Source organism: Polistes canadensis, unplaced genomic scaffold (assembly GCF_001313835.1).
Source record: "Polistes canadensis isolate GaletaPanama2010 unplaced genomic scaffold, ASM131383v1 scaffold_126, whole genome shotgun sequence".
Taxonomy (NCBI): domain Eukaryota; kingdom Metazoa; phylum Arthropoda; class Insecta; order Hymenoptera; family Vespidae; genus Polistes; species Polistes canadensis.
This window is the reverse complement of record NW_014569673.1, coordinates 215,017-225,615: the sequence shown is the minus strand read 5'-3', so window position 1 is coordinate 225,615 and position 10,599 is coordinate 215,017. Positions and strand designations below refer to the sequence as shown.

General features: G+C 32.3%; 2 protein-coding genes across 6 annotated transcripts in view; one reads left to right on the top strand and one right to left on the bottom strand.

The window, feature by feature from the left end:
• The window catches only part of LOC106788115 (metalloendopeptidase OMA1, mitochondrial-like), a 212,597-nt gene that overhangs the window by 53,264 nt on the left and 148,734 nt on the right, over positions 1-10,599 (bottom strand). The window lies entirely within an intron of this gene.
• Positions 4,022-10,599, top strand: part of LOC106788110 — a 10,891-nt gene continuing 4,313 nt past the window's right edge. Inside the window, exons 1-9 of one of the 5 annotated variants that reach the window (XM_014751072.1) lie at positions 4,022-4,038; positions 4,209-4,363; positions 7,307-7,602; positions 8,777-8,914; positions 9,092-9,431; positions 9,539-9,583; positions 9,848-9,973; positions 10,100-10,252; positions 10,395-10,523. In XM_014751072.1, the coding sequence (XP_014606558.1) occupies positions 7,342-7,602; positions 8,777-8,914; positions 9,092-9,431; positions 9,539-9,583; positions 9,848-9,973; positions 10,100-10,252; positions 10,395-10,523 (1,192 nt within the window). In that variant the 5' untranslated portion in view covers positions 4,022-4,038; positions 4,209-4,363; positions 7,307-7,341. Of the gene's footprint in view, positions 4,039-4,152; positions 4,364-7,306; positions 7,603-8,776; positions 8,915-9,091; positions 9,432-9,538; positions 9,584-9,847; positions 9,974-10,099; positions 10,253-10,394; positions 10,524-10,599 lie in introns of those variants that run through there. The other 4 variants (XM_014751073.1, XM_014751074.1, XM_014751071.1 and 1 more) reach the window with 4 other exon arrangements.

The window sequence follows — 10,599 nt, the reverse complement described above, 5'->3', positions numbered from 1 at the left end:
CTTAACCTTTTAAATCTCTTTTTTTTAAAAGAATTTACCTCATTAAATCACTTTAAATTTGAATTAAATAGAAGTTAACTCATTTAATCTTAATAATTCAGAATGAAAGTAATGAAAATATCAAATCTTTATCTCCAACTTTGAATACAAAAATAGTTACTTGCCCTAATTACTTAATCAACGATCTAATAATTAATTCATCAATTTATATTTTATATTCATTATATAATTATATGAATATATATACTATATACATACATATATACATTATATAATTAAATTATATTCATATACATATATATATAATTTCATTAGAGATTTAATTAAAATGTTTATATTTTAATTTAAAGATAATTTATATATACGTGCACATATGTACGTACTTACGTATACGTGTATCATAATCATCAACATCATCAACAACATCATCATATATATTTGTATGCCCATACATCGTTCAACACGAAAACTGCATTGTCATCGAAACGCTGCATTAAGGTTAATTTAGGGAAAACACACGATCCTGATTAAAACTCGTTGTTACGTAGAAACATCATGCAGGCAGATTTGTCCGGTTTGGAATAGGAGGACCATGCAGAAGAGTTAACATTGTAGAAACGAGTTTACTCGTGTTATCTCGAACCACAGTTCAGAGAGCAATAAACCAAACGTGTTAATTTACCTGATACATATATATACCAAACATGGATGGGACGACCTTACTTTAGTTTTGTTTGTTACCTATTTTTTAAATCTCTTTTTCAAAAAAAAAAAAAACCCGTAAATCATAAAGCAAGATATAGAAAAAAAAAAGATAGAAAAATAGTGGTTGAAATAGATGTAGGTAGACGTAGTTAACGAAGATAGTCCGACGTAAAAATGTCTTCTATGTGAAATGTTGAATGGTAGATGTTTTATCGATCTACCTGCCATTTACCTTGGAATTTTTATTAAAGCAAGACGCTTAGGTCGAACTGGAAAAAAAAAGAAGAAGAGAAAGAGAGAGAGAGGAAGAGTTCAGTACTGTAGAGTTGCGTCTGGTTTAAGAGAAACAAAATGCATCGACGTTAATACGTACTTACATATGTATACAGGTATGTAAATGTATAAAAAGGTAGCAGAGTGAAAGAAAAAAAAAAGATAGGAAAGCTTGCTTTTGCAAGGCCTTCTTCATATACATATTCAAATATACATATATATATATTTATGTATACATATGTATCCAATATAGATAGATAAAGATATATATACATGTATAAATATATGTGTATATATATATACATAGATATATGTAATGTACATCTCTCTTCTAATGTCTCTAAGCGTTTTCTGTAAACCTTTAGTAGACCGCGAACGGCCTGAATTCTCATTTCCGTTTCCACTGTTCGCAGTTTCTCGATGACAATACTCTTGGGTACGTCCCATTCATCGAACGAAGCTTAGAATAAGGGATGACAAAAAAATAACTGGAAAGAAAGACAGAGAGTTATATAATAAAATAATCAAAGAATATATATTTATATAATAAATTATAGATTATACGTAACGTTGTGATTTATCATTTCTCAGGTGAAAAATAGTCAACCAAATAATTGGGTACAAAATAAATTCTTTTGAAGATTTTTCAAAAAAAAAAATTAATATTAATATATAATAATTTACAGATTATAAGTAACGTTGTGATTTATCATTTCTCAGGTGAAAAATAGTCAACCAAATCATTGGATACAAAATAAATTCTTTTGAAGATTTTTCAAATAAAGAAAATATATATAATAAATTTACAGATTATAAGTAACGTTGTGATTTATCATTTCTCAGGTGAATAATAGTCAACCAAATCATTGAGTACAAAATAAATTCTTTTAAAGATTTTTCTAAATAAGAAAGAAAAGAAAAGAAAAAGAAGAGAGAGAGAGAGAGAGAAAGGTTAAAATATAAATTTATCCTCCCCCCTTCCTTCCTTCCTTCTAAACTTCCTCAATCCAAGAAGTTGCTTGCGCGTCTTTCAAAGGCTCGTCCTTATAGAACGGATTTATTCATCGAAAATTAACGACCTTCCCCATCGAGATATCCCCCTATTCATCTCGAACTTACCTCGACCCAGCAAAGAATTTCTTTCCTAACGATTGTTTCTCTTAAAGAAGCGAGAAGAAAACGAAATAGAATGAGAAAACGAGAATAAGAAAAATAATTAAGAAGAAAAAGGTTGAAGAATGTAGAAAAAGTATGAGGAAAGAAAAAAAAAAGAAAAGGAAAAGGAAAAGAAAAGATAAGAAAAGTAAAAAAAGGAAAATACCAATGAATTTCGACGTTGGTGACTTTATCGCGTTTCGAGTAAGCCAAAAAAAAAAAAGAAATGAAACGTACGTTCGGTGAAATATTCGATAAGGCAGGCTCAAAAGGTTCCCGTTAAAAGGATTACCATTCGTAACGGAACCCGTACCTTCTTTCTCCCTGCTACCCCCCAACCCCACCGCCACCCCATAGCTTTTGGAATTTGCTTTCAACATTTGCGATATTAAAATCGTTCTGCTTGAGAGCCAAGACGAAAGACTACGATTAAAATCTTTACATATTTAATTTACGTTTTTGACGTTTCTTCTCCCTTTTTCCATTTTCTTTTTTTCTTTTTTTTTCTTTTCTTTTTCCCTCCATTTGTTTTGTTCTCTCATTTTTAATTCCCCCGTTATCGATTTATTTCCTATAAATTTATTTTATTTTTCTTCATACGGGACAAAAAGAAATTTTTTCCTTAAGAAAAAAAAAGAAAAGAAAAATATTGATAAAGATAGTAAAAAAAGAAAAAAAGGAACAACTTGCAATCTCGGTAAGACTCGTATACCAAACGCGAAAGAATCATTACGCATTGTACTTTATATACAATGTATAATCCATACACACACACATCCCTCTATACATACCTATATACTTAAATACATATATACACATCATTCAAGAATCATGTCAGGATTTTTATGACACAGACTCTTATAAAGAAAATAAAAAGAAATGTAAAAAACAATCAAAGGATTCAATATCTGATTTTTGATATATCTAACATATTAAAAAAAGAAAAAAAAAAAGGTAGAAACAATCAAGAAAAAATGGAAGACACGAAAGTATGTACAAGAGAGGGGGTAGGGGTGAGGGTGGGTCTTGATAATTCTAATAAAAGTTATTTTGAAAGTGGCATAAGTCACTTTTTCAAAACAAAAATCGAGTTAACACTGGCAACACTAATTACAATTGAACGATATCTTTTTATTTTCAATAAATAAGAAAAAAAAAGTGACTTATGCCACTTTCAAAATAAACGACTCATATACACAAAATGGGTTGTAGATAATTTTACTCGAAGTATAATAGAAACGATTTAAAATAATGGTTTATCTTGAAGATAGAAATACGCACTTAACGCGCGTGCTATTACTGCTGCTGTACTCCCGCAACTATCATAAAACCCTCCTCCTCCTCCTCCCTCATCATCTTCCCCCCTTCACCCGAAGTGCACTTTAAAGCTTCTACTACGAAACAAGGCTTGCAAGCGTCGTCCACATACGTGACAGGGGCTGGGGGGGGGGGGTTTGAAGGGGGAAGAAAGTTACCCAATCTCTTTTCTCTTTCTTTTTCTATTTTTTTTTTCTTTCTCTCTGTCTTTCTTTTCTATTTCCAAGCCGTGCATGCACGCCCGTGTAAACGGATGTATACAATGCAAGAATAGTGACGCGCATGCGCCATAATCAATGAAGCCACCCGCTCGGACGTCAGTTTACGTTAGAACGATTATCTTGGACAGTCGTGTTTCGCTCGTGCGTTCTTCGTTTACGAATAAAAATATCTATCTATCTTTCTCTTTTTCTCTTATTTTCCACGTTATTCTATTTCGTCACATCTCTCTGCTATTTTATTTATTTTCTATTTGTTTTTTCTCTATCCGTTTACATTCGTCGTTCTATAAAATAAAATTAAAAAAATCATCGATTCTTTTACATTTCATTGAAAAATAAAGTAAACCGAATTTTTTACTTTTTTCCCGTAAGTAAAATTTGTCTCTCAATCCCCAATTGAATATAATTCTTTTATTTTGTTTTATTTTTTTTTACGAATGTTCACACGTGTGTATTATTTGTTCTTCTTCTTCTAACGTTTAATATATAAAGTATATATATATTATAATAGTGAAGTGATATATTAAATTATAATAGATCGTTCAAATGTGGAATTGAAAGGATCGACGATCGGAATAAGAATTTATCGAACGAGGATTGGTCGGTTTCAATCGGAGGAATTGTTTTCTTTTGTTTTTGTTTAATTTGAATTTTCCTCCATTTCCCGCGCGAGAGTAAATTCTACCGCGAAGGTAAATAAGCTTATAATACGAAGAAACATTGGTTAAAAAACGGAAACGATTAAAAAACAAAATCTCAAACCCCCCTCAATGGTGATGGTGGTAATGATGATGATGGTGCTAGTGATGTTACTTCCGTGATGTGATATTTATCCTTTTTTTCTTTCTTACATGCATTTTTCTCTTTTTATCCTATGCATGTGATTTTTCTTTCTTTTTTCTTTCTTTTCATTTTTCTTTTTATTTTTTTTTCTTGGGTAGTTCAAGTTGACGAGAAGTAACAGCAAGAGTCGACGGAAGAATATAAACGACAACGGAGAATTCAATTCCGTCGTCGTGACGATCAATCAATCGACCCAGATCCACCAAGCTCTATTCCCCCTTTTATATATATAATGCATACGTGTGTGTATGTGTGTTATATATATATATATAAATAAATCGTGAAAAACCGCGAATCTTTTCAACTGCACAACAAATCTATCGGTTTCGATCGAATCTCAGGAATATCTTTAACGCGATCACGCTTAAAAAAAAAAGAAAAAGAAGGAAAAAAAAATGAGAGAGTGAGAGAGAGATAGAGAGAGAGAGAGGGTTAAACGTAAGCACGAAGATCCCTATGCAAATTCGTAACTGCTAATTTACATATTCGCGATTATACCAAGAAATTTATCGCGTTATAAAAATCATACCAAGGGGTCCCCGGTAATCTTCTTAGAAGAAAAGAATTGAAAGGGAGGAGAGAAAGAGAGAGAGAGAGAGAGAGAGAGGGTAAGAAAAGGGGGAAGATGAAATCATGGTGCGAATTAGAATCGTAAATCATTAGAAATAGCTTGCGTGATGATATCTTTGGAAAATTCAAAGGACATACACACACACACACACACGCGCGCGCGCGCGCGCGCATTGATAGATTAACAAATATTTTTACTTTACTTTTATCTTTTTTTTTCTTCTTCTTTTTCTTTTTTCTCTCTCTTGTCACACATTTATAAATTTATTATTATTATTATTATTATTATTTTGGTTTCTTAAATTATGAACAATAATATTTCTCCCGTGTGATAATTCCGTTTCATAAATCGTTAGAATTATTTAACCGGTTTATATTTTAGAGAAATTCGAAGAAATATATTCAGATATTCGAATCAAACAAAACTCTTCCTCTCTCTTTCTCTTTCTCGTAAATCATACGAAATATTTAGCATGTTTTCTTATTTAAATTCAGCAGAAAACTTTTAGATAGAAGAAACATGTTTCTCTATTTTATTTCTCTCTCTCTCTCTCATCTTTTTTTTTTCGTGTATCTATCATTTTCTTCACCTCACTCTCTCTGTCTCTCTCTCGCATTCTATTTCGTAGAGAATGAATTCCAGAGAATGGGACGACTCGTTAAGCCTTTGATCCTTGGCACGGGGAAAAATCAACCGCGGAAAATATTCATAGGATTATCCACGCGTTAAACGTGTCCCCCTTGATCCCGCCCCCGTATCCCTCCTTCACTTCACCCCCTATCACCGTCCTTCTCTCCCGTCATCCCTTTTTTCTGACCCTTTGCACTCGGATTTGCTTTATTGTTGGAAATCGGCCAGCCAGAATTAATTCGAGTTCGTCCAACCAAAAAACTATACGTGTGTTACACCTACCTATCTACCTATGTCATGACTGATATTACCTTATTCCGAATAAATTCTTTTGTTTTTCATACGAGTCTATAATAGATTTAATAATGCACGCGTAACTATATGTTATGGAATTTTTATCGGATCGTGGTAATTTCAAATTTAAAGGAAATCGGATTGAGAACGAGAAATAATAAAAAATAAATAAATAAATAAATAAAAGAAAGAAAGAGAAAAAAAGTCAAGGATTAACACCGTATAATATTTGTGATGCGTTCGTGCGTGAATATATTTGATCAGATTTGTTTTCTTTCCTTTTCTTTTTTAAATACAATCCTTTTTCTTTTAAATATAATCAACTCCAATTGATAAATGTATAAAGAAATATTTGCAAATTATTGTTTCATTATACAACTTCTTCTTCTTTTTTTTCATTATTATATTTTATTTATAAAACTTTTCAAATTCTTCATTTTCATGGAGTTAAAAAGGTACGATAATGATCCAACGAGATGATATAAGTTGCAAGCACTTTATCTCTCTCTCTCTTCCTTTTTTATAACACTTGCGTTTAGATCGAAACTTTTCTAAGAGTGAGTGAGGGTACGCGGGGTAGGGAGGAGAGGGGAGCAGCAGAATATTCGCAAAAGTTTTCACTTACCAAACGAAAGATAAACTTTTTCCTCGAAATTTTTTGTTTCACAAGCGACAACGGGCGTCGTCGACGGTGGCAACGATAGCTCATTAAAAATAAATATTGGGTGAAGTCTAGGGTGTGTATAGGGGGTAAAAAGGAGAAGGCTGGGGAGGGAAGAGGGGGTGTTGAAATTATCGAAACTTGTTCGTGACTTATCGATCTTGCGTTACGACGCGAAAGAAAACTTAATATTTTCGTAACGAAGCTTAGTAAAATTAAGGGGGGTGGGGGTGTGGGGGGGTTAAAGTTTGATTTAATGGAAGCATACTATAAAAAAGAAAAAAAGGGATAAGAATACAAAATAAAATGTGTAATTCGTAAACGAAATTTAATTTTCGGAAAATAATTGAGAGAAAAAAAATTAAAAATTAAAATGAACGATACGCGGTGAAGACAGAAATAGAATTGAAAAATAAAGAATGAATGAATGAATGAATGAAAGAAAGAAAAAGAAAAAAGGATAAGAAAGATCACGGTTGAGAAATAAGATCCATTAAACGTTTCCGTTTTTCGCCTAATAAATATTCGTTTGAAACGCGAGACGAGAGATTAATCTGTATAAAAAAAAAGAAGAAGAAAAAAAGCAAAATAAAAATAAAAAAAAAAGAAAAAAATCAACTACGCCATTTTTCGTAGGAATAAAAGAAGTTTAAAAAAAAAAGAAATTAATCATGAATGAGAAAAATAGGGTAAAGTTAGATAGCGGAATGCTACAACCACGTATGTTACTTTATCTCATTCTCGCACAATTTTTCTTACAATTCTTTACCTCCGTATACCTTTACACGTACGTGGTAAGTGTTGAAAGGGAGCTTCGAATAATACGAAGTGGTGAGTGCGAGGGATCTCAGGAAAATGAAAAGTTTATTCGACGAAGGAGAAGCAGCGCGTTACCAACTACGGGAGACAATGCGGTTTCAGACATATCCAGGGTACGTGAGTCACACCATCGATTATAATAATAATATATTACAAATAGAGAACCTCTTAGAATGATAATCATAATTAAACTAATCATCGCAAAGTGATCGAATTCAAATGGAATTTTCAATACGTAATAAAATTCGATTCAAAATTCAACAAATATTTAAGCCTATTATTTAAATTATCGTTTAAAATTAATTTGACATATTAAAAAGAAGAAAAAATTCTTTCGTAATCAATATATAAAAATATTTCTCTCGCGGTAAAAGCTTTACGATAAATAATTTATTAAAATCAAAATAACATATATTATATAAATACGTTATACGAACGAATCCTCAAAGCATCTCGCTATGTTCATCATGCTCGAACGACAAATTTGAACTGTTCTTTCTTGTTTTTTTTTATAAAATACCATACAATAAAAGGCTTTTTGCTTTTGCACGAGGCACGAATTGATTTAATGAAATCATGTAGACGTTCGAGCTTCGCGATTCGAGGGCCAAGCTGACATTCGGCATTCATTAATTTCTATACACACACACACACACACACACACACACAACTCTATTGGAAAATTTAATAACAGTAAATTAATATTTACTTACAGTAATATGATTTCAAATTTTCGTTTTAATCGACGGGGGCTTATGTGTGTGTGTATATATACCCTAAATATAAGCATATACGTATCGACTCTCTGTTTATTTATATCGTTAGTCCCAATTAAAACAATCGGTATTGATAAACAAGTAATAAAACTTTTACATTTTCGTATTATACTTTTTGGAATAAAAAAAAACCTTATTTCCCCTTTACTTTTTTTTTCCTTCTCATTTTATCCCATCACGAAAGACGAATGGAGATGCTTATTTACTGCAAACTAGGTTTTCCAATACAGTGACATCAATTTTCTTATTTCTGACTTCGATTTTCTATCGGAACCAAGTTACACATATACACACGTCGATTTTCAAACGTTGTACGTACACACAAGCACGTATGTATGTATATAATATATATATAGAGAATATATATATATATATATATATATATATATATATACACATTATTTTAGCCGTTGTTCAAGAAGAAATTTTCGTTCGTGACGGCTCGTTCTCGACGAAGGATTTAATCTGATAAAAGTACCGGTGTAATCGCAATTCTGCTCCCTTGTATCAGATTCGAGAGGATAAAGAGCTAGCGAAGGAATCGAAAAAGGTAACTGCGCCACCGATTGCATTATCAGGCTCTTCATCTTCCCCGACTGCTCCTGGCGGCCAAGATTGGGTTTGGTTGAATGCTGACACTCGTATACAGGTCAGTTAGCTTGCAACAATGGCATGTATTGGCTAACGAAATGCATTGTTCCCGACTTGTATTACCTTATATCATTTCTTATCTTTTTATTTCTTCTTCTTCTTCTTCTTATCCTTTTTTTTTTTTTTCAATTAGATCAAATCGTAGAACACAAATCTTTGTGAAATATGATTTCAGTTTGATGCGATAGAAAATTTTTGTCGTTCCTCGACAAAATATTGTCCACCCGGTCTACCTGGTTCACCAGGAAACCCTGGCCCACCTGGTTTACCTGGTTTACCCGGTGTATCGGGTACACCTGGACCCGAAGGACCTCCAGGATTAGCAGGACTCCCTGGTATCAGAGGACCAAAAGGTGAAATAGGACCACCCGGTATAGATGGAAGAGATGGTATACCAGGTGAACCAGGTTTGGATGGTATACCTGGACGTAGTGGTCTCGATGGATTACCTGGATTGAATGGTAAATCAGGAAAGGATGGTATACCAGGATATCCTGGACGAAATGGAACAGATGGTACGATTAAAACCAAACTACAAAGTCAAAGTGTTCTTACCATTTATAAAATAATCTTTCCTATTATTACTACCACATCTCGTTTCATTTTCTGAACCCTTTTTTAGGTAGACCAGGTCAACCAGGTCCTCAAGGGCCACCGGGACCGCGTGGTAAGTTACTCGTTGAATAGGTCATTGTATAAGAGTATCTTCAAAATTCGTTTAACCACGATTATAATCTATTCAATATTACTATATTAATTCCGTTCAAGTGGATCTTTTCTTGATGTGAATGTATCTAAAAAAAAAAAAAGAGGTCTCATTTAAATATCATCTCTTTTTATCTCATTGAAGTATACTCAATTAATTTGAAATAATGAAGTTCAACTTGTATTAGATAAAAAAGAAACCTAACGTGTGTTATACACATTGTAGGAGACATCGGTCCACCAGGTAGGCCAGGAATACCTGGAGAAGATGGGAAGCCTGGAATATCTGCTTGGAAAGTTCATATGAATGATTACAATGTTAACGATTTGTTAATACCACCATCTATCTTAGGTAAAAAAATCTTTTATAAGAATTCATTTACAATATAATAAAAAGATTTTTCTCTTTAATTACAAATCTTACCGAAATATTATATTCTTCTTAATTTCTTTTTTTTCACGTAAAACTTTATAAAAGAAAATAATTCAGTATCACGTAATGGAACTGAAGTGATTACATTAAGAGAAGGTAGCAATGTAAGATTGAGATGTGCAACGAGTGGAAGACCACCACCTGTTGTTCAATGGTCTAAGACAGATGGTACCGTAATACCTCTAGGATCTTGGCATGGTAAGAACATCAAGTTTACCAGTGTATATATATATATATATATATATGTATATATACTTCTACTGTATGTACTTCGTAGCCTAAATAAAATAAGTTATTTGTAGCAATGAAATAATAGCAGCATACCTCGTGTGTTATACAGTAACTTCCGTAATTGGCAGCACGTTTAATATAAGCGTAGTGAATAGAGAACACATGGGTGAATATACATGCATTGCAGACAATGGAATACCACCTCGAGCATCTAAAAAGTTTAAACTTCAAATTAGATGTAAGTATATTTATTAAATTTTAATAATTACATTAGTGTGTTTGTTTTCGTTAAAAAAAAAAAAAAAAAAAAAAAA